At 41.7% G+C, this 27,133-nt stretch overlaps 1 protein-coding gene across 2 annotated transcripts in view; it reads right to left on the bottom strand.

Moving 5' to 3' along the window:
* Positions 1 to 26,912, bottom strand: part of DVL1 (dishevelled segment polarity protein 1) — a 49,820-nt gene extending 22,908 nt beyond the window's left edge. For both annotated transcript variants that reach the window (XM_059487358.1, XM_059487359.1), the window contains exons 1-4: positions 26,673 to 26,912; positions 13,273 to 13,342; positions 7,240 to 7,361; positions 4,390 to 4,502 (exon numbers count right to left, since the gene is read on the bottom strand). In XM_059487358.1, the coding sequence (XP_059343341.1) occupies positions 4,390 to 4,502; positions 7,240 to 7,361; positions 13,273 to 13,342; positions 26,673 to 26,842 (475 nt within the window). In that variant the 5' untranslated portion in view covers positions 26,843 to 26,912. The remainder of the gene's footprint in view (positions 1 to 4,389; positions 4,503 to 7,239; positions 7,362 to 13,272; positions 13,343 to 26,672) is intronic.
* Between the last annotated feature and the right edge of the window lie 221 nt (positions 26,913 to 27,133).

The raw sequence follows: 27,133 nt of genomic DNA, 5'->3' as shown, positions 1-27,133 counted from the left end.
TTTTTGCCTCTGATGAAGTAGAGGAAATGATGAGGAGGATTCCATTGATATCAGAAGGTTAATTAATTACTTTATTATACTATATTATTCCATATTATATTACTGTAGTATACATTATATTATAGTATATTATATATACTATACTATTTATTTATTATGAGCATATATATGAATATATATATATATACTATATTATTCTATATTATATTACACTATATTCCATTACATCTAAACTGAATTTTCCAAGCATTCAAGCATTCAACTGCACTCATCTGGTGACTATCACCCAACAGTCCCCACACATGCAACTGGCCCTGACAGGCCAATGAAACAAAACTCCATCCCCCTGGGTAAACAATCTCCATCTTGCATTCTAATTTTGCACAAACACAGGCGCAGCAAATGAGATAAGAACTATTTTTCCTTGCTCTGAGGTTTAGAGAATATGAATCCCAGAAATACTCTTGGGAAGTTGTGCCTTGCTTTTCTCTGTGAAGAGAAATGTGGCTACAGTGGGGTTGTGGCACCACAGCAGGAGATATAGGAGAGGTTTTACAGTGAATTCTTTGAGCCAGAGAGAAGTTTGAGAAGAGGATCCACGTTTATCCCCTGAAAGAATTTCCTACCAAGGTTGACATAGAAACCAAGAAAGAAAAAGGATAATTGATTGTCACTGAAGGGGTATTGAGGAAAGACAAAGTGATATCAGAAGGTCTGAAAAGCACTTTATTATTAGTCATCCTACCTTATGGGCGCATTCCTGTGCCCTGACTTGCCTTGGGACTGAAGTTCTTTGGATCCTCACACAGCCCCAGTCCCTCCACCCCAGTCAGGCCCAACATGCCCACCCCAGCTGTTTTGCAGTCCCAGCCCTCCTGCAGTCATAAATCACAGTTAAAACTCCACATATTGCAGCAGCCAGGGGAAATCTGCAGCTGCTCCTCTTCCCAAATATTTGGGGATCTGTGAGCCTGCCCACATGAAGGGTTCTCCAGCATTTCTCACTGGCTGCTCAAGAGTTAAACTGACCCCACAGCAAAGTGGGTGTTGAAACCTCAGCATCGACATTGACATCTGCAGACTTGTCAGGAACCCAGCAGCAGCTATAAAACATTCCTCAACATCCAAAAAAACCATCTTGTCCCTTAATTACCTCCCTAATTAGAGCTCCCGCAGTCCCCTTTCCCACTCCTGCTCACCAAACTGACATGGCAGCTTTGTTCTTCCCAGCCGGGGGTCCCCAGCACATGTGCCAGGCAGACCTCCCACCACCCCAATTAAGATCCTAGATCTACTTTCACTTAGTAAGAACTTTGTCAACCTCCCAAAGCAATGAGGACATTTGTTGGTAGCTCTGACATCTTGATGTTTTTTTTTCCAGATTGGTTTTCCTCGAGGTTTTCTTGATGTTTGTATCTGCAGTGTCACACAGCTCCAAAAAAGCAGTTTTATTCCATTCCTCAAGGCACCATCTTTGTGGGGATTATTTTAAAATCAGAGAATATAAAAGCACAGATGGAGATTAATTGTCTGTGCACTTAAAACAGGAATGCAATTTATGGAAAAGGGGTGGAAGAACTTAGGGATACCCCAAATCCTTTTGCATTTTCAATGGGAAGAGGTGTGAAAACACTGTCAGATCACCCAGGTGTGTCCCACACCCTCCAGCTGCAATCAATATTTATCACTCTGTGTGTGGAATTCAGCAAAATCAGCTTTTTTGGGGTGAGTAACCCTGCAGAAATGAAGGGAAATATTCAGGCAGCTGTGCTGAACAACCCACCTGTGGTACCACACTGCTTATTATCCCTGGAGAATCTGGAGAATTCTCATCACCCCAACTCCAAACCAAACCTCTGCAAGGATCTTGCTGCACTTCAAAGCTGGCAATGTTTTCCAGTAAAATTAGGAAGCAATTTTTGTAAATTAAAATGGAGAGAAGCACAAAAAAATGTTTAGTGTTGGGGTTTTCCCAACCTTCATTCTGTGGAACCTCTCAATTCCAGTGCTCTGAGCTCAGCCTGACCTGTTCAGGTTCCAGCTCAGTGTTTCTGTTCCCAAATGGCACCTTCACACCTTTTCTCACTTCACCTGTTTGAAATGAAGGCTGCAACACCCTGGTCCTGCTTTCTTGTGGAACAAGAACTGCCTTCCCTTGAGGGAACCCAGGGAAATCCTCTTTGCCAGGGTGGGTGATTCTTTGTACCAAACACTTCCAAATTGTCCAGCTGGGGTGAGCTGTTCCTGTGCCTCTGGAATAAATCCTCTGGCACAAAGCTGTGAGTAACACAGAGCTGCAGGAGATCCCTCTGCCAAGCACCAGGGCTGTCATTTGGGCATTTCAAACGAGTCCCTGCAGGAGCACATCAAACACTCTCACTGCATTTCAGGGAGGATTTTCCCAGCACACAGCAGCTGGATCCAGGTGTCACAGCCCTTTCCCCATCCTTGTCCCCCTTCTCCAAAGGCTGTTGCCCCATTTTACATCCATACAAGACTTGCAGGTGCAAGAAAAGAGTGACCCCGTGATCATTCTTATGAAAAGGGCTTAAAATCCTTCCCAGGTTTTGGGTATTTGACTTCTTACAGTGCAATTCAGGACACAGAGCTGAACTGTGCATTTTAGATTTGCTTTCCACTGAAAACAACACACTCCTGGTGTTGTTATTGTACTGGATGTTGTTGTTGCTAAATTTAATACTGTTATGACAACAGAAACACCATGGACATTGAATAATGTCTTAAAGTAGCTCTCCTTGCTCTATGCACACTAACAGAACTCACCTGCTGCAGGCAGAAGGCCTAAATTCAGAGAAAAGTAATGTTTGTGACTGTAGTAAGGTTCTTGTATGGGCTTTGGTAAAAGGAGGGAAACTAATCCCATTTCCTTCTCAAGGGAAATGCACGAATGGGTTTCTGACCACTACAATGCTCACACAATTCCATCCACCAACACCAGCTCTTATGCCAAAAATATCCAGAGCAAAACGTGCCCTGGCACTGATTTCATGCTTAAAACAACTCCCCTTTTCACATTCTTCCTGCAACAAGTTTTTAATCAACACTGTGAGAGGATTCTGCCTCTTTCTGTCAGTTCCCAAAGGAATACGCAGTCAGGATCATGCACAGACAGCTCTGCTCCTCCCACTGAGGGATTTCCATTCACTCCTCATCAGTGACCCTCTGGAAGGGTTAAACGAACAGAATCCCTCAGTAGAAATCTGATTTCTAACTGGAGGCAAATGCTTTGGTGGGTGGAGCTGTGAATAAAGCTGTGATGGCATTTCTTGGGCCCAAGTACTCCAAATTCTGCACCATTTTAAACACAATGGGTGGCACCTATTAATTCTTAATTAAGCCTGGAAATTCTTGTCTGGCAATGAATGAAAAACCCAAGCTTCCTTTGATGTACAGACCAGAGGCAAGAGATGGAGTTCTGCATTTTATGCTTGCACTTTGGGCGCATTTAGGTGTAAAAAAAGATCTTCAGAGCCTCTGTTATACCAGCAGAAAACACCACAGCTGATCCAAACCTTGAGAAATCAACAGCCAAGCCATTCATCTTCTCATGCTACACAAAGTTCTGCACATTGTCAAAAACAATCTCTCTGCCACTTCACTGTGGAGTGTTTCTGGCAAAAACGATGAGCTTCAAAGAGTTTCAGAGCAATTATCAAATTATTGCATTAAAATAATAATGAAGACTCCCTGAAAGCTGGCAGGAATGCAGCCAGGAGTCTCTTGGGGAGGAGGAGGAGTGTCACTGTGATATTTTCTGAAAAATCCCTTCACCAGGATTTCTTCTCCTGGGAAGCTGAGAAGCCTCAGAGAAAAAAGTAAATAATAATTATCTGATTGCTTCTCCTGTGTTTCCTGCTTTGGGATGTGGCTGGAGATCCTTTACCAACAGGTGCATGTTTTATTGGTTTCATTGAATTGTTTTTAATTAATGACCAATCACCATCACCTGTGTCAGACTTTGAGGAGTCAGCAATGAGTTTTTATTATTCATTCTTGCTAAACCTTCTGTCTGTATCCTTTCTGTATTCTTTAGTATAGTTTTAGTATAGTATAATGTAGTATAGCATAATATAATATAACATAACATCATTAATATAAGAGAATATGTAATATAAAATAAAATATTATATAATATAAAATAAATTAGTATATAAGCTAATAGAATAGAATATAGAATAGAGAATAGACTATATCATATCATATGTTATTTAACATCATATCATATCATAATAAATCAGCCTTCTGAGAACACAAAGTCAGATTCTCTTCTCTCACCTCATCCTGGGGACCCTCACAAACCCCACAGAGGAGCTGCTGCTCTGGGAGCCATGAGGAAGATGAGGGAGGGGAGGATGAGGAGGCACTCACCGTCCTCGTGGCTCTCGCGGTTCCTGCGCCGGTGCCGCTCACGCCGATGGCTGAGCACGGACTCGGTTCCTGTCTCGTTGTCCAGGCCATCCCTGCTGCTGGCAGCGTTGGGGCTGGCACAGAGCACAGGGGGACAATCACTGCCTTATTCTGCTGGTCCCCTTCCCACCCAGGCAGCTCCAGCCGGGAGCAGCTTGGGGCAGAGGGGACAGAACTGCTGAGGGTGAGCGCTGCACGCTGGCCCAGGCTGATGGGACACCCCAAAAACACCTCAGGGGGGAAAGAGAACCTAAAAACACCTCAAGGGGGAAAAGAGAACCCAAAAAACACCTGAGGGTGAAAAGACAACCCAAAACCACCTGAGAGGTGAAAAGATAATAAAAAAACACCTGAGGGGTGAAAAGAGAACCCCAAAGCACCTGAGGGTGAAGCTATTTCCCCATTTCAGAACTCCTGCCCACCCCACTCCCTGAGCACAGATGTGATGGGTGACGTGCCCACCACAGCCATGAGGACATCAAGGCTGTCCTTCAGGAAAACATCTGGGGGCACATTTTAATACCTACCAAGGGGACATATTTTACTCCCTACCAAAATGCCAGGGGGATTTCAGTGCTGCCAACAGATTTTTTAACATTTCTTGTTGAGTGCAGCACAGCTGGCAAAGGGAAGAGGTGACACACATGTGGCTCAGGTCACTCTTGTCCATCCCAGCAGCTCCATCTGCTGACTCCTGCTCAGGATCCTCACTCAAACCAGCCTCTAAAATGGGATTTACACCATTGAAAAGGGTGCAAAAATAAAAAAAAAACAGCTGCCTTTTCCCCCAGTGCTGAGCCAAATAATTTAGTAAATAAATTAATTTCTTTAATAATTATTAAATTATATTATATAACAAATATTATACATTACATTATATGTAATGTATTATACATTACATTGTATAATACATAACATGTAATATAATATATAAAATATATATAAATATAATATATATTTTATAATATATAAATGTTATATCTAATTAATTATAATATTTATATATATATTGATTTCATTCAATGGTGAAGCAAAAATTGAAGGGGAAAAAACCAAAAAAACAAAGCAGGAGGACCAGCAGGGCATTAGACCCACAAACCTCGTGCCTAATTATCAGCTAATTATCTTTTTAAACAAAGCTGGTGCTTGCAGCTGTGCCAGGCAGGTTTAGGCCAGGAAAGACAAAAGCCTGGTTTTATTTTCTGGCCAGATCAGAACACAGGAGGGCAGCACAGCCCTAGCAAGGCACTGCCAGGATTTCCCAGCATTTCTTGTCCGCTAAAAGGTTTATTTTAAAAAGAATCATAACATAGAGAGCTCTTCCAGGCAACATCCATCCCAAAAAAAAAAATTGAAAAAAAGGCAAATCCAGGCCATATTTCCTTCTCCAAACACAGCCTAAGAGCACAACGCCCTGCTTTAAATTCCCCTGGTGGAAAGAGGAATTTTTTCCTGGTGGAAATTCCCTGGAAAATGAAGATATCTAAGGATCAGGAAGAGGAAATAAGAATATCAAAGCAGATATTCCCAGCCACAGCTGAGGCTGGCAGCCTCTGGATGGCCATGGAATTGTAATTATTATTCCTGGTGGAAATTCTCCCTGCTGCCAGCAGCCTTCAGCTGCCTCTGCAGCCTCCCTAATCACACAGAACACACTAATCACTGCAAAAAGCATTTTGGGCTCCCTCCCTACTTAACTCATCCACAACAGGCTGGAAAATGAGATATTTTGGATAAATATTTCACTCTCAACAATGACAGAGGGTTTTCGGTCCCATCTCCCTTTTAACTCCTCAATATTTGATTTTTATGATCACAACAACAAACAGCTGGATTGCAGCAGGAAGGGAAATGAGGGTGAGAAATAGATGGGAATAAATCAATAATAAATCAATGGGAATTTGGGCTTACTGGAATGATGGGGGCCAGGAAAACAAGATAGTTTGGATAAATATATTGGATAAATATTCACTCTATCAATGACAGGGGTTTTTCAGTCCCATCCCCCTTTTAATTTCTCAATATTTGATTTTTATAATCACAACAACAGTTGGATTGCAGCAGGAAGGGAAATGAGGGTGAGAAATAGATGGGAAAGATAATTTGATAAATCAGTGGGAATTACTGGAATGATGGGGGCTGAGAAAATGAGATATTTTGGATAAATATTTCATATTAAATAAATATTCACTGTAACAATGACAGGGGGCTTTCAGTCCCATCCCCCTTTTAATTCCTCAATATTTAATTTTTATTACCACAACAACAAACAGCTGGCTTGCAGCAGGAAGGGAAATGAGGGTGAGAGATAGGAATGAGAATTTCACAAACAAATGTAAATTACTGGAATGATGGGGGCTGGAAAAATGAGATATTTTGGATAAATATTTACTCTATCAATGACAGGGGTTTTTCAGTCCCATCCCCCTTTAAATTCCTCAATATTTAATTTTTATAAAAATCAAACAGTTGCCTTGCAGCAGGAAGGGAAATGAGGGTGAGAAATAGATGGAATAAATCAATAATAAATCAATGAGAATTTGGGTTTACTGGAATGATGTGGGCCAGGAAAATGAGATATTTTGGACAAATATCTCATATTGGATAAATATTTTAGATAAATATTTCACTCTAAGAATGAAAGGGTTTTTTCAGGCCCCCTTTTTATTCCTCGATATTTGATTTTTATAACCACAAAAACAAACAGCTGGCTTGGAGCAGGAAGGGAAATGAGGGTGAGAAATAGATGGGAATGAGAATTTGATAAATCAATTTGCTAAATGAGAATCTGATTAATAAATTGGGGCTTACTGGAAGGAGGGGGGCCTGGAGTCTCCGATGCCTCCTGTCCTCTCCAGGGCTGGGGGCAGCTCCACGTGGCTCTCGGTGCATTGGGAGCCTGTGTCAGAGTGGGAGCTCTCAGCCAGGACCAGCTGCCAACAGAAAAAAAAACCAGAATTACACAAAATTACATGCTCAAAATCCCACCAGCTTCTCCAAGTGTACAGCCAAACTTCCAGGATCTGAGGGGAAGTGCAGGGATTCCTGCCAAACCTGCAGAAAAACAGGTTAAATTCAGCTTAAATTCAGGTTCCACGTGAAAACATCAGCCTGGATGGGCACAGAATTCCTGCAAGCACCAGGAATTCTTCTGTGGAGTACTTGGGAATTATCCTAAATCCCATATCTCAAATCTCATCTGGCGAAATATTGATTAATTTGTCAGCAGCAAGAGTACAATATTCAAACTCCCACTGAGGAACAGCGGCAGCTCTTGGTGTTTCTCTGAGCTCAGGGAGAGCCTCGTGAGGGATTGATCCCAGGTGATGCCTCAGGTTTTGGCTTTTCTATTTTTCACATTCTGTGCTGCTTTAGTGGGTGGGTCTGGGCTTCATACTGTGGGATGGTGAGCTCTGTGCACAGAGCAAGGAGACAAAACAATTCCTGCTCCAGCTGGGCACCAAGGACAAATCTCAGCCCAGGAGCACAAACACCGTGGGCTGGAGAGAGAAAAACAAGGATGGGACTGCATGGGCTAAAGCTGGAATTGGACAATTCACTCCAAGATGCCAGTGGACTAAAGCATTTTTTTGTGACTGATCATCCATTTTTTGGGACCATTTTGGTTCATCCTGGGTTCATTTTGGGGACCATTTTGGTTCATCTCGGGTGCAGCCCTGGCTGGGCTCTTGTGCTGCCCAAGGTGGATCCACTGAGGAGAAACTTGTCATAAATCCCTGCTTTATTCTTTAACTCTGCTCTAGCTCAGCCTTCCCAAGGCATCCCAGTGACTAAAGAAATAGCCAAAAGAGCCATTTATATTTTTGACAGCAACTTCCCAACAGCCACATTCATTTCTGAGCTGGAAATAATTATTTCCCATCAAGTCAGAGGCAGCTCAAATCCTAAGCCAAAGCTTCCGAGCTGTGCCCCATTATCCACACAAGGCTGCTCCCAAAGGAGCAATTGCAGAACTGGAATTGCAAAAGAATTCCTGTGCTCCACCAGGAATTCCCTCAAAGGCACCAGGACTCCCCAGCTCTGCTAAAACCTCATCAGCAAAAGGATTTTATTTGAGCAAGGAGAAATTGTCTGTGCTGAGATGAGGCTTGGGATGAATGAGGGTTTATATAAAGTGCGAAGAGACTGGCCCTGAAATCAGCTCATTTCATCCAAGATTCTGCTCCAGGGGATTTTTATTCCCTGCTTCAGCACTGAGCATTTTTATTTTTTCATTTCCCTGCCCTGAAGCTCCTGTGCTGCCCTTGTCAAATGGTTCTGCCCCACCATGGAGTTCATTATAATTGCAAATAGAGGCTAGAAAAAGTTGATGTACAAACAGGACAGGAATTATCTGCTGGCACCCAGATAATGGGGAGGAAAAAGCAGGGAAAACCTCCCAGAAAGCAGTGACATCACTGCCAGCCAATGGGGAACTGCACATTCCCAGCAGCCAGGCAAGGAATTGTTCCCAGATGTTGCAAATCCTTCCTAAAAAACAGGGATAACAGAGCTGGCAGCAGTCACAAACCAATTCCTGCCACACTCCCAGCTTCCACCATTCCACTTTTCCCCAAGAGAACAGAAAAACAATTTATTGTAAAAAAATATTTTCTTCCACTTTTTTTTTTTTTTTTCAAATTGCCCAGTTTAGGCCCAAAAATAAAAAGGCAAAAAGCAAAAATGGCATTAATAATTCCATTCAGGTAAGAAGTCCCAGAAAACTCCAAACAAATCATTCTCAGAGAAAAATCATATTTTGTGTTGTATGTTAGAAAAACAGGACAAATATCAGCTATTTCTGGCAGAAGATGTGTTTGTGTAAATGCATTTACTGTAAATAAGAATTCTGACACGCAATTAATGATAGCCTCTGTATTGTCAAAAAACTAAAGATCACCCAGTTTAAAAGGAAAAAAAAAGGATTTTTAAAGGATTTAAAAGAATTCCTTGCAAACGAATCTAGGAAAGGGCAGCTCTGTCCCAAATTATTTCATGCTTAAAAAACACCACCACAACAACAACAAAACCAGCAAAAAAACCCCCAAAACCACACAAGAAAAAACAAAAATGGAAAAAACAAACCCAGGCTGAAATCAAAGGAAGGAGATCTGAGCTGTGGAGGAGGAAAACAAGCAGGACATAAGAGGACTGGGGAGGAAGTTGAAATAGCTAATTAGCAGCAGGGATTTTAATTCACCACTAATCCAGACCTGCAGATCCTCCCTGGAATATTTTCCCCTATGGAAATCAGTCCTGCAGATGACACCCAGATCAAAGTTCCCACCTCTGACAAACAGAAGGATTCAAATGGGATTAAAAAAGATGAAAATCTCACATTTCCCCACGTCAGTCCTGGTGGAAACTTCAAAGTAGCCACGGGCTCAGTCAGGAGGGAGAGGTGGGGGGAAGAAAAGGATCAGCTGTGCTGGGTACACTGAATTTTCCCATTTCTACATTTAGTGCTGGGGCTGTGAAACTCACTGCAGTCACTTCCAGGAGCACAGCAATCTGATTTTTCCCATTTTTACACGTGTGATGGGGCTGTGAAACATGCTGCAGTGATTTCCAGGACCACAAAATCCTTACAGATGGGTTTGTGCAAGAATCCCAACTGTCTCCCAGCAGCTGACACACATTTTATAGCACTGGGGACAAAGAAAGCTCAGACCCATTAAAAAAAAAAACAAAACCAAAAAACAACAGATAAGTAAATAACCCTGACTGAAACACAAAAAAAAAAAAAAAAAAGAGTGCGTGTACAAATATAATTATATATCCATATATAATATTTAAAAATTATATATATAAAATTTTATCTATAATTATATATACATATAAATATATACTAATTTTATTTATATATAATTATAATTAATATAATATATTCTATATTAAATTATTTGTATTATTGTATTTTCTATATAATGATATATATTAAAATATATAAAATAATATATTGAAAGTTTATATGTTTTATATATATTTTTATATATGATATATATAATATATATCATATATAATATTATACCTCTAACTATATATTTATAGGTTATATGTTTAATATATAATTATATTTATATATAAAATTATATAGATATTTATTTTTTATCTTTATGATATATTTTATATTTTCTATATTATATATTGTATTATTTTCTATATATTTATATATCATATATAAAAATATGTATATATATAATTTCTATATATATTATATGTTTCTAAAAGGTAAAGACCCAACTTTGCTATCCCTGGAAGATTTGTGTGCAATTATCTGTTAAGTCCCAGTGAATGGGATATTAAAGATTTCAAAAGGGAACAATTAACTTCCAGTGAGATTTACATAAAACTCCTGCAGTAATTAGCAGCAAATAGAGGCAGATAAGCCCTGCAATTTTATGGGTGTTAGTGTGGAAAAAGCAATTTGCAATTCATCAGGCAGGTCAGACCCAGATGTTTGAGCTGATTGCTAAACAGAAACCCTTGTCAACATCATCTGCAAAAGGAGCTCCTAAAATGCACTAAACCAGGAGAAATTTGGGAGGGAAGGCTGATGGGTGGGAAGGCCGGAAAACAAAACAAGTTTTGAAGGAATAAATCCAACCCAACTTTCTCCAATCTTGCTGCCTCTGCAGGACTGGGTGGGCTTGTAATTCATCCTGAAATATGGATGGGTTTATAACTCATCCTGAGCAGCATGAAAAAATTCAGTGTGGCACACAAAAAATGCTCAATTAAGGAAAATAATAGTATTACATATATATATATATATTCTTATATATATATATTCTTATATATATTTATATATATACATAAATATAATATATGCAATATATTTATAAAATCTATATTTATATTTAACTATATTATATATTTTATATAGTTATAATTTATAAAATATAAATATATATATATTATAGACATTTATATATTTTAGATATTTTATTATTATTGTCATTATTATTATAAAAATCCCTATTTTATTCTTTAAGTCTGTCCAGCCCCTGTTCCAGGGCAGCTTTCACAAGGGATTCTGGTGACCAGCAAGGGACACAAGGCACCAGTGCTGCTCCCAGGCCATGGCAGCACAAATCCCAGCTCCATTTCCTGCTCTGCTTCATCTGCAGCTTTTGGGACTCTCTTTTCTGCTCGTTAATCACACATGAAATCCCTTTTTGTCCCATCCCTTGCCACCCTGGCAGAGCCCCACGCTCTGTGATCCTTGCACTGGAGACAAAAGCAGCAGCAGCAGAGCTCAGGGGCATCCTGGAGCACTGATCCCCATCCCAAATCAGTTCCCAGGGCACAACCTCATTAAGAATGGAAGAAAGTTGTGAAATTAATAAATTGGTGCTGCCTGCAGATGGATCCTCAGCTCTCAAACATTTTCTGTTTGTTTAAACATCAGTTTGATTCTCTAATGCCAATGGTTTTATTCATTTGACAACCAATTTTCCCTCATCCAGGGAATCTTCCCTTTTTCCTGGAGGAAAGTGGTACTCGTTCCTTTCTCTGAGCACTGCCCAGCTTTAGATTGGAATTGGATCAGAAATGCAGCTTTAAATCAAAATAATTCTGCCTTCAAGCACTCCTCCATGCCCCAGCCAAGGCATTCTGATGCTGCTGGGAGGAAACGCATGGCTGAGCTCTCGGAAAAGTCCCCTTGGTTATCAGTCACTTATTGCTGCTTGGGCTAAAGGTTGGAGCAAAAAGGTAAAAAAACAGGTAGGGAGGTCTTAAAAAAAGGGGAAAAGTAACTTTTCCTTCTGAACACAATTCCCAGCTACTTTTGGACAGCACAGACTGAAAATCCCAATTTTTAAGACCTCACTCTACTGAGTCCTTAACACATATTTGGGTGTGAGTGGGAGGACCGATTTTAAACTCAGCTTTACAAAGCCACGTGTTTTGCTTGCCTAACACTAAAAACCTGTTGGGACTACCCAGCTGCCAGAATCTGAGTGCCCTAAAATAAAAATCAATCAATAGAGCAGGAACAAGTGGCTGGAGCGGTGTGATCCAGCATTTCCCAGCAGGGCGGATCCACAAGGAATCTTTGCTCAAGAAGCAACTCCCAGTCAAAGCCAGTCTGAAAAAACACACTGCACTTCTCCTTGCATGCAGGAAACAGCAGGCAATCGATTCTGCATTTGATTTTTCGTGTTATTTCCATGTAATCCTGCCTGCAAGAAGCCAGGCTGGGAAAGGTCAAGCTGCTCAGCAGGCAGCAAATGTCTTTATTCTGTACAACTTCAATGTCTGGGCTGCTCAAATATTTTAAGGTATAAAATAGTTAAAATATTCAAATAAATAGTTAAAATACAAAAATAAATTGTTAAAATACAAAAATAAATGGTTAAAATATTTAAATAAATGGTTAAAATAATAAAAATAGTTAAAATATTAAACAATTGTTAAAATTTTTAAAATAGTTAAACCGTTAAAATAATAGTTATGCCATAAAAATAATAATTAAAATATAAAAATAATAGTTTAGTTAAAATATAAAAATAACAGCTAAAGTATTAACATAATAGTTAAAATATAAAAATAATAGATAAATATAAAAATAACAGTTAAAATATAAAAATGGTTAAAATATAAAAAAGTTGTAAGAAGTGTAAGTTGCAAGATCTTCAACTCCTAAAATCAGCACAGAAATGAAAGAGCTGCTGATTCCACCTGATAATTCCACTTTTGTTCCAATTGCTCAGCTGTAAAAAACTCCTATAAACCTACTTTACTATTATTTCCTTGTGTCCCTTCATCCCAGCAAAAACAAGATCTAAAAATCAGCTTCCAGTATCAAACACAGATTTCCACAGACAAAATCCAACATACCCAAGACACCACTCTTCCATTGAAGCAGGGCAGCTTTGCATTGTCATCTGAGATCTCTTCCTTCACCACCCTGGAAAACAAAATAAAACAACAAAAGGAAGAAAATCAGGAATTTGAAATCACATCAGATCAGAACGGACAGCGGTTTTCTCCAATTGTTGAGGAAAAATGCATTTTATTCAATAAAATGTTGGTGCCAGCAGGTGCTCTGTGTTTAAAGAATGAGAGACTGTGAGAATAGAGGAAATAAATCAAAATACAGGGTAGAACAACAACTTTCCAGACAACCACCCCAAACTGGGAGGCACTAAAATAATTTCAACAATTTCCCACTTTGGACTCTCCCCAGAGCCTTGCAATGTCTGATGGGGACTAAAATCCCCCTGTGCTGTATCAGAGATCACACATTTGTAGCAAAACCAGATTCCTGGCCTCAAATTCACTGCAGAACAGGGCCAGATTTGCTTTTGACAATCTGAAGCCTGAAGTCTCATCAAAATCTGTGGATCCACCAGCACATTTTCCTTTATTTATGGTTTTGTCTTGTTGCTGGGTGAAGAAAAACCACAATAACCACAAAGCTACTCACTGGGGTAAAATAGTGGCGTGTTCGGGGTGGGGGAGGGTTAGAAGGAAGAAAAGAGCAAATTGTTTCTTTTTTTAATAGAAATAAATAAGTCCACCACTAATGCCTGTATTCCCACACATTTTAAGGAATAAACACCTTTTTTTTTTTCTCCACATTTATTTGCATTGTTAATAGCTGGCAGGGCAATATTAGGCAATTTCACCTACTTTTTTTTTTTTCTATTATTGGAAAGAAAAACATTGTAAAATACTCGCTTAATTTCTAAACCATCTGTCCTCCCTTCACCTTTTGGCAGCAGGAACCAGATCATATGATCCCATTCTTGCTTTTAGTCATTTATCCTCAGACTCCAAGGAGCAAACTCCACTAAAAAGCAGAAATTCAGGGCTTTAAAAACCTCTGAGAATGCAAAGAAGCTCTCAGACCTGTAATTCTGGAGCTGCAAACCCAGGATTTCAACACCTGGATCTCCATGGACAGACTGGAATTTTGTGAGTCCCACAGGGAACACTCAGCACAGCTCCAGTGCTGGATCAGCAGAGAAAGGTGCTCCAGGAATTTTATCTGCATGTCTGAAAGGGCAGGATCTGCAGGAAATGACACTCAAGGCATCCCAGAAATCCCAGGTGAGAATTTCTGCACTCAGGAAAAGTCATACACAGAATTTCTACTCCCAGCAAAAAATATAAACAGAATTTCTGCACCCAACAAAAATCATACAAAGAATTTCTGCTCCCAGTAAAAATACACAGAATTTCTGCACCCAGCAAAAATCACACCCAGGATATCTACATCCAGTAAAAATCACACACACAATTTCTGCACCCAGCAAAAATCACACACAGAATTTCTGCACCCAGCAAAAATTACACACAGAATTTCTGCACCCATAAAAACCATATACAAAATGTCTCCCCTATACACATATAATTTCTTTTAATATAATATATATAATAAATATAATACATATCATAAATATAGATAATAAAATAATAAATCAGCCTTCTGGAACATGGAGTCAAAATTCTCATCTCTTCCCAAAACAGTATGGCAAGGAAAAAAAAGTGATTTTTCTCAGCGACCTCATCCTGAAGTAAAGAATATTCCAAGCCAAAACAACATAACAAGGAAAAAAAGGTGATTTCTCCCAGAGACTTCTTCCTGAGGTGAAAAATATTCCAGTCCAAAACAGCATGGCAAGGAAAAAAAAGTGGTTTCTCCCAAAAATCTCTTCCCAGGGTGAAATATGTTACAACTCAAGCCAGTAAAAGAAGAAAAAAAGGTGATTTCTCCCAGAGACCTTTTCCTGAAGTGAAGAATATTCCAATCCAAACCAGTGTAAGAAGAAATAAAAGATGATTTCTCACAGAAAGCTCTTCCTGAGGTCAAGAATATTCCAGCCCAAAACAGCATGGCAAGGAAAAAAAAGTGTTTTTTTCACAGAGACCTCATCCTGAGGTGAAAAATATTGGCATTGTATGTGGTCCACCCTGGAGATAAATCCCCAGAGCCCTCAACCTGATTGTTAATTGACTCCGTGTTTGAAAATAAGACCAAAGAGCATCTGATAGCAAGGCCCAGAGAAGGAGATGTTTATCCCCTGTCAGAAAAAGGGGTTTATATTTCCCAGGTCACATCCTGCCTGTTGGCAGCCCTGCTCCAGTACACACAACCTCCTGTTTAACTGGGGCTGGGCACAGCAAACAAACACCTGGCCACAAAGTCGGAGCAAAAATGACATTTCCAGGTCACAGCAGCTCTGCCTGCCCTGCTCCCACATCCAGGTTTGCCCCTTGGAAAAGGAGCGCACAGCACACCAAAAATTCAGAGATTTTTCTCCAATATTCACAGGCAATATTCTTCATAGACTTGTAATGTCTCCCTCTTTACCACAGAAAAGTCTCCATGCACAAAGCATCTTTTAATTCATCCCTCAAATGCATCTACCAGGTGGAAGGAAGGTAAAAGAACAGAGGGAGAAGAAAATAAAACACCTGGCCACAAAGTCTGAACAAAGCTCTGCCTGCCCTGTTCTCACCTCCAGGTTTGCCCCTTGGAAAAAGAGAGCACATCACACCAAAATTCAGAGATTTTTCTTCAATATTCAATATTCTTCACAGACTTGTGGCATCTCCCTCTTTGCTGCACTCCATGCACAAAATATCCTTTAATTCATCCGTCAAATGCATCTACCGGGTGAAATGAAGGTAAAATAACACAGCCAAGGTCACATCAGAGACAAATAATGAAAAATACCTCACTCTTCACCCAAACACCAGCAAAGCCCCCACATCCATTAATATCTGCACCAAACCCCCCCCCCCAAAAAAAAAAAACAAAAAAAAAAAAACCAACCAAACAAAAACACCACAAAAAACCAAAAAGGAGGTGAGGAAATGTGGGGCAGGGGAGGAGGGAGCAGCTCCAGCAGCTCACATCCTCTGCTTTATTTGACTTTGAGGAGATTTCAGCACTAATTAGCAAATGAAACAATCGATGCTGGCAGCAGCCCCTCCTTGCTGTGGCTTCCTGGAATTGTGTGTGGATGCTCTGGCTCTCCCTGCACAATTTGGGATTTGTGCCTTTCCCAAACCTCTCACCTCACCTCAGCATCCTAAATTTTTCTTTTTTTCCAGACAGGATTTCAGCCTGAAAATCAAGGATTTCTGAGGCTCAGCCTCCCCCTCATATATAATTTTCTTTTCCTCATATATAATTTTCTTTTTTCTCTTGTATAATTTTCTTTCTGCCAAGAAGAATTCCTGATTGCACACAAACTGGGATGCACCTGATGGCACCTGAACCCGACAAACCTCTAATGGCTCTGATTCATCAGCACTGAGTTAATTGGTAATTAGCAATGAGTTTGATAATGCTGCACTCTGATTTCATTGTGCACGCCTGGCACGGACTGCATTCCTCCACAATTAGCTGGGTGATTTTCCATTGCACTTGGAAAAATGAATATTTTATTTTAATAATAAAATTCTCCTTTCCTCCAGCACCACAGAGATGGGAAATGCAAGGTTGATTTTTCACTCCACTTGCAAAAATGAAGTTAATAATAAAATTCTCCTTTCCACCAAAGACATGGGAAATGCAGGGTTGAGTTTTCATTGCACTTGGAAAAATGAGGTTAAAAAGGAAATTCTCCTTTTCTCCAGCACCACAGAGATAGGAAATATGCATAAACGCAGGGCTGAGACAGATTTATTCCAGGTTAATGTGCACCATGACAAAACCAGAGCATCCCAAAGTCCTTCAGCACCAGATTAATCCCATTTTATCATGGGATCATCATCAAGGCTCTTCTTAATTGTCCTTTACTGGTGGGAAAAGCTTCATTAATGCTTTTCCATTCCACTTGGAAAAATGAAGTTAATAATAAAGTTTTCCTTTCCTCCACCACCACAGAGATGGGAAACGCAGGGTTGAGTTTTCATTCCACTTGGAAAAATTAGGTTAAAAAGGAAATTTCCCTTTCCTCCTGTACCAGAGATAGGAAATGCAAGGTTGATATCTCATTCCATTTGGAAAAATGAGTTTTACAAGGAAATTCTGCTTTCCTCCAACAAGGAAATTCTCCTTTCTTTCAGCACCACAGACATGGGAAGTGCAGGGTTGATGTCTCATTCCACTTGGAAAAATGAGGTTCTGCCTGCAATTACCAGTATTTACATTCATGTATTTATGTATTTAATTCATGAATTTATAGCCCAGTTATCCTCTGCCACATCTGATCTCCAGCACCACACTCGTGCCCACAGGATTGACTCTTCCCTGGTTTTTCCACCCCACCTTTACTCCTGCAGGGATATTTGGCATGCCAGGGATAATTACAAATATTTTTGGCATGCCAGGGATAATTCCAAATCTTATTGACATGCCAGGAATAATTAATTCATCACCTTCCAGGGATGCTGTAGAGGTTTTGGCAACTTGGTCCTGCACCAAAGCTCAATTTAAGCTAAGTTTAAGCATATGAATGATACAAGAATTATTGTGTTCTTTTAGCAGAGGATCAGCCCCAAATTTGCACTGATTTTAAAAATGAAACTTTACTTTTTATGGTTATTTAAGGATCATTCAATTTATTGAGGCTCTGCCCTGCAGCACAGTGCTGTGTCACCTCGAGCTGGGACATTGTGCTGCTGGAAAAGTGCAGAACAGCCCAGCTGTAAAGGTCCTTGGAATTTTTTAAGTTTAAAGACAGAATTTGGAGCAGCAGAAAACCTCCTTACTTGGTGAGGGGAGCCAGAAATTCTGCTCAGGAACACAAATCCAAAAAGAATCCCAAAAAGAGGGAGGGAAGCACAGAGAACCTTTAGCCTCCCTCCCAATGCAGGAGAAAATTCTCATTTCCTCTGAAAAAAAGGTCATGTGCTGAATTTACAGGGATAAACACTGGAATAAAATGGGATTTTCAGCAGAAAACCTCCTTACTTGGTGAGGGGTCTAGGAACACAAATCCAAAAAGAAAGTTGGGAGGGAGGGAAGTACAGAGAGCCTTCAGCCACCTAACCAATGCAGAAAAAGGAATGAAAATAATGCGCTGAATTTACAGGGATAAACACATGAATAAAATGGGTTTTTCTTCCTTGTGTGACTCTGCAAAGGGAATTTCCATGTGCAGCAATCCCATTTTGCCCTCTGCATCACACTGCAAGGTCCTGGCAGCCCTCAGCAGTGCCACAGGGACTCCTTCCAAAAAAATCCACGTGTTTTGAACCAACTGCTGCTTGGGCTGCCAGCCAAGCCCTGCCTCATCCTCCCCTTTCAGCCCCAAGCCAGAAATCCTGCCCCATTCCCTCCAAATTAAGTATAAAATATTTTTATAAACTATTTAAAATTAAATATTTTATAAAAATATTTTCTATTTTATACTTTTTATATTAAAACATTTTCTATTTTATACTTCAAATATTTTATATTTTAGGTATAATTAAATACCTAAAATATTTTATATTCAAAATACTTTATATTTAAAAACATAAATAAATACTTAAATATTTTATATGTTATACTTAATTTACTTATGTAAATTTACTTAATAAATATTACAATATTTCTATAAAATATAAACTATTTATGACTAGCTGTCCAAGAGCAGTGGCATGCAGGGAATCTAATTTGCTTTTCTGCTCCTTAAGGAACAATATTTCAATAGCTGTGCAGTGCTCAAAGTGTGAAAATCCCACTAAAACACAGATTTTTGTGGCATTTAAATTAAGATCTACAGAGTCTGGTTCGATTGTAGCACTGCTAGACACAACTGTGCATGGTGTTATATCTCGCTCCATGACCAGCTAAACTAGGAAAAATATTATTTTTGCAGACAAGCCAAGGAAATGGGTAATTTTTAGAATCCTGAAACATTAAGATTTGTTTTCCTCAATTTCTTCAGAAAAGGTTTGGAATAAAACAAGCAAAGCATTTTAGCCCCACTGAAAATCTCCAGGCTTTTCTCTTAGTTCCCTCTTTCCTCCCTGTATTATTTACTAAATTATTTATGTGCCTGGATTTCAATCTCCCAGGTGTTAATGAATTTATTCCCAAGAGACATACACATCTCTGCCAGAAAAACAAGAAAAATCTCAGTACAAAGGGACAGGTCACAAAAATCCTGACCCAAACACACATTCCCAATAAACAATAAATATTAACAAGCCCCCATAAAATTAAGCAGTTCTTGAGAACAGCCTAGGGGGAAAAAATAAAACTGTAAAAGCTTTAATGCCCATTTCCAACAGCTGCCTGGGGTTTGGCTTTCCCCAGGGTGCAATTATGCTCCAAACTCAGGGCAGAACACTGAAAATAAAATAAAAAAGCTCTCAGGGATGAGCAGGGTGGGAATCCAAAGCTCTGCAGGTCCTGAGAGCTCCAAAAAACCATCCCAGGGCACTTCACTCCTCACACCATGAAAAACTGGGTCCAAAAATAAAAATAAAAAATCCAAAAACCAAAAAAAGAAAAACCTCTTGTCTTCATACAAGGTAATAAATTCCACCCACACTGCAAATTCAAAGTATAACTGGACCTACAAGTTGGTGTGGGTATTAAAAGAGAGATTCCCAGCTTGTCACAAAGTCCCATAAATCAAATCCCATAAATGAAGAAACAGGCAGTTTTGGAATGGGATTGTGGTGTCTGTCTCTTTAAAGATTTGCACCACACTGAGTGAAAAATCTGTGTTTTCACCATGGGAAAGGTTTTCCAGCAGAGAAATTAAACAAGATTTTGGTAATAAATGCAATTCCCCAGCCCCACCTTCACTTTTAGGCACGGATTTGCTATTCCAAGCTGAACGACAACACTTTTTTTTCCTACTATTTCACTTAGAAAAATTGCATTTCTAGCACAGATCGCAGGATTTTGGTGTCCACAGAACCATGGCCAGCCAACCTCCCTCATTTCAGGAGTGGCAAGGGAAAGGCAGAGATGATTTCATTTATTATTGTGCTCCTGAAGAACTGAGAACACAAATCTCATGGACTCACAGGGTACCTGACACAGATTTTTGAGTTCTTTATCATTTGTCCAATTTAGAGGATCCAGAAGGACACAAAAATTCTGTATTCCAGGTAGATCAGAAGCTTTTCCCACTAACTCTTTGTCCCTCATCCAAAAAAACACATTTGCCAACAGCTCTTTGAGTCATTTAAGGGAAATAAAAATTACAGAGCTCTAAAACCACAAATCACTCAGCTAAAACTTTTTAAAACTGCCAAGAAGGCAGCAAGAAATGGTGCTCCTCCAAAAATTCCTCATGGAAACATCATCCAGGAGCTGGAAAAATCCCCAGGGAGCTTCTTCTGGGAGGGGCCCCATGGAATTCATCACCTGCCCAGCTCTGCCTGTTTGTTTTCCCACCTCCCACTTCTGAAAAATCATCTCAGCAATCTGAGAGAAACAGCTCAGATAAAAGGGGCTGGGATTTTGTGCATCACAGGGAGAGAAATGAACCTTTTTCCATATGCAAAGGGAGAGCAAAATGCAAAATTTCATTCCAAAGCTGCACCAGCCCAACTGCATTTGACTTCTAAATGAGAATTTGATGGAATTCCAGAAGGGTTTGGCTTGGGAGGGATTTGAAAATTAAACCCAGAGTGTTCCAACCTAGCCTTGGACATTTCCAGGGATGGGGCAGCCACAGATTCTCTGGAAAATCCATCCCAGGGAAAAAATCCCATCCCAAAAATCCCCTCTAAAACTCCCCTCTGTCCCTCCAGAGTTCTGTCACCTCACATTCTCAAAAATGTTTATAAACCTGTTATTTGTAGCTTTAAATCCACAATCCAATAGAACTTTGGCCTTAAATTTTCCAGGAATTAATCTGAAAGAAAGCAGGGAAAAAATCAGAAAATTCTCTTAGGAGTTAGAAACCAACTCCTAACTCACCCTTGGGGCAAAGGTAAAAACAGAAAAAAGGCAAAAAATGCTTCTCATGTTCCTCTCCTATTCAAAACTACCCCATTCAGCTCCCAATTCCAAACTGGATTCCTACTGCTTTAAACCTCTTTTTCTCACCCGTTTTCAACCAAAAAGCCAATTTTTAGCTGCAGCTCCAAGTGCAGATTGAAAGGGAGCTCTTGGGCTGATACCAGAGGAATGCTGAAAAAGCCACACCTTTGACCTAACGATGAAATTACAGCACAGCAAGAGATCTGGCAGTCAGGATTCCCGGTTTTACCTCCTCTCAGGGGTTGGAAAAACTCAGAAAATCCTTTTAAGAGTTAGAAACCAACTCCTGACTCACGTTAGGGCAAGCGTGAGTGCAGGGGTGCTGCACTGCCTCCAGAAAAAAAGGCACAAAATGTCTCTTTCCTATTAAAAATTACCCCATCAGCTCCCAAACTGGATTCCTACTGCTTTAAATCTCATTTTCTCACTGGTTTTCAACCAAAAAATCAATTTTTAGCTCCAGCTCTAAGTGCAGATTGAAAGGGAGCTCTTGGGCTGATACCAAAGGAATGCTGAAAAAGCCACTCCTTGGAGGAGTCCCTGCAGAGGAATAATCAGAGGAGCATTAGTGCACACAATGGAAAGAATGAGGATTTGAACCTCACCCAAAGGGTGCCAGAACAGACACAACTCTGCTCTTCCTCCTGCTCCACTCACAGGAACCACAACAAACAGGAATTTTTATCCAATTCTGGACAGAAAAGGTCTTTAGGAGGGTTCAGTTCTTCACTGAAACTCTGCTGTCCACACTGGAACAGCAAAACCTCAAACCAGAAAATTAAATAAATACATTTACAGAAAATGAAATATGTTTAATTAAATAAATAAATGTACAGAAAATGAAATCTGTTTAATTAAATAAATCAACTTACAGAAAACTAAATATAAAATTAAATATGTTTAATTAAATAAATTTACAGAAAATTTACCATCTTTAATTGCTTGGATCCTCCACATTGATCCTTTTGTGCTCCTGCTGATTTTGTTTTACAAGCAAAGCTCTGGAAATATCAAATATTTCAAAGCAGAAAGGAATTCCTGTTGCAGGATCAGTCAGAGATTCCTGATGAATCATTTGGATCCCACACAGCTGTCACTGGTCCACCACCAGAGCCCAAGCTGCATCACAAGCTGCAGCTTTATTTTCAGATGTGTTCATTAGCTGTCATTTTTTAATCATCAAAGAATTAACAGAATTCTGTGGGGCTGTAACCTGAGAATCAGCAGTGCCACTGATGGGAAATGACCTCTGAGCTTTGCCCTGAGGAAAGAATCAGTGGCTGGAATTAATTAAATCAGCTGATGACACAGCCCCTAGTCTAGAAAAACATTCCTCAAACATCACTTCTCCTAAATTTCACTGCTGGTGGATGCTGTCACAGCAGTGAGGCTGTTACAGAACATCCCTGCTTGGTTTTTCAGCAACCAGAATAAAAACAGAAGCTACAAAAGCACTTCGTCGGACATCCTGCACCTTAAAATCAGCATTATGGTACAGATGGAGGCAGGAGAAAAGCAGAGAAAAGACAGGGCCATCCCTGTGTGGGTCAGAACTGGCACAGGGGAAAGTGGCAGGGCAACAAATTTTAAAAATTATATTAAACTTGAAATTTAATAATTAAATTATTTAATTTATAATATAAAGATATATTTATATAATATATAAATACATAATACATATAATATATACAATATACAGTATAATTGTTATTATTTGAATTAAATTTTAAATTAAAATAGTTTATAATGTAATTTAATTAATATAATTTTATATATATATTTATAACAAATTAACAATTTAATTTATAAATTAAACTGTAAGCAAACTCAGAAGGGACTGTCACCCTCCCACACCTCCCAAGGAGCAAAGAACACAGGGCTTGAATTCCATTGAATTCCACGCTCCATGCAGGATCCAGCTCCATCCCATCCCAGCTGGAAAGCATTCAGCACATGCAGGGTTTGTGAGCGCAGGATTTATTCCATTATTTCAGCATCCAGGAAAGGCTGGGCCTTAATTACAACAGCATGTGCAGAATTGCAAGGAGTCAGCTCCCTCCAATCCTGCAGGAAAACATTTGTTTTCCTAACACAACCACTGCTTTTCACATTTCAGTGAAAAAATTCAGGGATTTATGGACCAAACCAAATCCCAGCTTGGTGCCATTGGGGAGGACACCACAGGGACACCCAAAACATCCCTGCAGCTCCACTTCCAGGCAAGAGCTGCTCTGAAGGAGATTTTCAGGCACAGAAGGGAGAAATTCGAGAGCCACAGCTCTGTTATGGTTTGTGGCAACAGCAGCTGGAATTGCCTGTTTGTAACAATTAAAAGGATGGAGCTGTGCCAAGGGAGTTGGGAGGGATTTTGGTTCTTCCCCCAAAGGGCTCTGGGCACTGCCCAGGAGCTCCCAGGTACGGGATTTTGGGATCTCTGGGCTGGATAATCCCTCCCAGCTTAGGATATTCCATGTTTCTACGAAAAGTCAGTTTCCAATCCTGCAGGAAAGCATTTGCTTTTCTAACACAACCACTGCTTTTCACATTTCAGTGAAAAAAATTCGGGACTTTAGGGACTGCCCTAAAGGGACAAAGCCAAATCCCAGCTTGGCGCCATTGGGGAGGACACCCAAAAGGTCCCTACAGCTCCCCTTCCAGGCAAGAGCTGCTCTGGAGGAGATTTTCAGGCACAGAAGGGAGAAATTAGAGAGCCACAGCTCTGTTATGGTTTGTGGCAGCAGCAGCTGGAATTGCCTGTTTGCAACAATTACAAGGATGGAGCTGGGCCAAGGGAGTCAGGAGGGATTTTGGTTTTTCCCCCAGCGGGTTCTGGGCACAGCCCCAAGGGATGGTCCCAGCCCCAGGAGCTCCCACGATGGGATTTTGGGGTGTCTGGGGCTGGACAACCCCTCCCAGCTCAGGATATTCCATGATTCTACGAAAAGTCAGTTTGCAGATAAGATGATGAAAACAAAGCCCATATTTACTACTAACACTCACTAAGACAGCCAAAATTCAGCTCAATTTTCTTCTGATGTCAGAATTTTGTTCTCATTTTCCCAAATATTTTGGGTTCAGAGAGGCACAAACACAAAAGGAACAAGACATAGAAAATAAATGCAAACAAAGCTCAGGAGTCCCACATCAGAGTCACTCTGAGCCATCTCGAGGCCATGGATTGTCACCAAATGCTGCTGATTAAATAATAGAGACTGAATTTCCAGGTCTTGATCCTTGCAGCCCTTCATCTTCCATCATGTCAATTTCTAAGAATAACAGACAAGTTTCACCTTAATTTTCAGACTAATGAGAAAATCCACTCTAGGGTTTGTTACAAACTTTGTTTCCTGGTCAAAAACCAAAACATCCCCCTGTGTTCGAGATGCCTCAGCACAGTTTATATTTCCTACTTGCAAATTTCTGTGGCACTGGGAACGATGCAGCAGCTGCCTGAACAACCCCAACCTCCTTTAGTGAAATCAAACCACAAACAGTGAATTTCTATGACAACAACGTGTCCCTGTCAGTCGGGGAGGTGAAGGAGGGAAATTTACCAATAATCACATTTATTTTGAAAACAAACATTTTGTGGGGTTGTTTCTCCCCCTCAAAAAAAAAATGTTTGCACAAGTCAGAAAAACAAGAAGTCAATCCACGAACCCTCCTGTGGTTACAAGCCAACACTAACAACTCACCACATCAGAAATCTGTGTCAACAAACAATATCCACATTCCATCAAGGAGAAAAACACAATCAGCATGAAAGGCTTGGGTCTCAGGGATAAAAAAGAAGCTGCACAACACATCCAAGGATGCTTGGGCTGATCTATCTCACCAAACACCAACCCTGTACCTCAGCCACGGCGTTGTTTTGGAGTCAGGTCCACACGAGTTTCCCACAAACCTGCTCCATTTTTAATTTTTTTTATTCCTGGCAAGGCATTTAACTGTGCAAAATTGCCTTGCCAGCGACAGATGCGAGTACAAAGAGAAGTGATTTGCTACAAAAGGATTAATACGTTTTGAAAGTTACTGTCTGGCAAACTGTCAAAGGGACTTGCATCGGTTTATTTTATTCTGGCTGTCGCCAAGCCCGGTGGCACAGGACGATGTCAAACCCCTGGCTCGAGCACTCACCTGCCTCTGGCCACCACAGAGGTCATCTCAAAGTCCAGCCCTGCTCTCGTCCAGCTCAGCTTGCGCCCTTGGAAGACGGCATTGACCATCTGTCACCTCTTTGGCTACTGACCATCTTCAGCCGTGTGACCACAGAGGGTTTCACAGCCCCTGGAGCTGTCTGACCACCAGGTGATTGTCACCTGTTCAAACAGGGACTCTGTGACACCTGTGTGGCCAGGTGTCTGGCCAACATCTGTTCGGCCCCAGTGGATTTGACAGTCACGGTCTGAGCACAGCCCCTGAACCTGTCTGACCACTGACCAGTTCATTCCCATTTGACCACTGACCAGTTCATACTCATTTGACCAGGGACCGTCCTACACCTGTCTGACCTCGAGGATTTGACAGCTGTGGTCTGAGCACAGCCCCTGGCACCTTTTGACCCCTGACCACTTGTTAGCCATTTGGCCACTCAGCACTTCATTTGACCACTGACCCCTTGTCCTCCGTTTTTTTGACCACTGACCATTTCACACCCATCTGATCACCAACCAGTCATCGCTCATCTGACCATTCCACACCTCTTCGACCACTGACCCCTTCTCCCCCATTTGACATTCATTTGACCACTGACCATTCCACACCCTTTTAACCACTGACCCCTTGTCCCCTATTTGACATTCATTTGACCACTAACCATTTCACGCCGGTTTGACCACTGACCACTCGTCCCCCATTTACCCACCGACCATTTCACACCCGTTCAACCGGGGCCGCCTGTCACCTGTACAACCCCGAGGATGTGACACCCGTCAGATCTGTGACAGCGGCGGTGGCAGCGCTGCCCGCGGTTCCCCCGCTCTTCCCCGGGACCCCTGGGCGCTCACCCCGGGCCCGCCCGCTCTGCCCGGGTGCTGCGCGGCCTCTCCGGGCGCGGTGACAACTGCAGCCGCCCGTCCCTGCCGCCCCGGCTCGGGCCCGGGGGCACCGCGGCGGCTCCGGGCGGGCCCGGGGCGCTCCTGAGTGGGCACGGAGGGGTCCCGGGGCACGGCGGGACGCGATCGCGGCAGCCCCGAGCTCGCGGCCCGGCGCGCCCGCCATGTTCGCGGCGCCGGCGGTGCCGGGCCGGGCCGAGCCCGGCAGGTGCCCCGGGGATGCTGCGAGTCCAGCCCGGCCCGCGGCTCGCAGAGCGCAGCGAGGACGGGGGCGCGCCCGGAGCGCGGCCGCTCACCCGAAATCCTGGTCCATGGACTTGAAGAAGAACTTGTAGCTGTGCACGGGCCGGTTGCTGAGGACATTTTTGAAATCGGCCAGCGTGACTTTCTCCGGCGGCACGGGCAGCTTCACCAGGTACGGCGTTTCCTCCTCGTCGATGTGATAAATGATCTTGGTCTCCGCCATGGGCGAGCGCAGCGGGGGCGGCCGGGCCGGGCCTCGGCCGGCGCTCGGCTGCGCTGTCGGCCTTGCCCACAGGAAGGGAGCGCCGGGCTCGGGCTCCCTGCACTGCTCTCTAGCTGCCCGACCCGGGAACGGCAGCGCGCCCGCCCCGCCCGCATCCTCCGGCCGCCCCGCCGGCCTCGCTGCGCCGCCGCTGCCGCGGCGCCGCCCGAGCCGGGGGCGGCGGGCCCGGTGTGAGGGGGAGCGGGGCGGTCCCGGGTAGCGCCCTCCGCCCGCTCCGCGGCCCCCGCTCCG

Source organism: Ammospiza nelsoni, chromosome 22, assembly GCF_027579445.1.
Source record: "Ammospiza nelsoni isolate bAmmNel1 chromosome 22, bAmmNel1.pri, whole genome shotgun sequence".
In the NCBI taxonomy this organism is placed as follows: Eukaryota; Metazoa; Chordata; class Aves; order Passeriformes; family Passerellidae; genus Ammospiza; species Ammospiza nelsoni.
The sequence above is the reverse complement of the archived record's forward strand: the minus strand, read 5'-3'. Positions and strand labels throughout refer to the sequence as shown.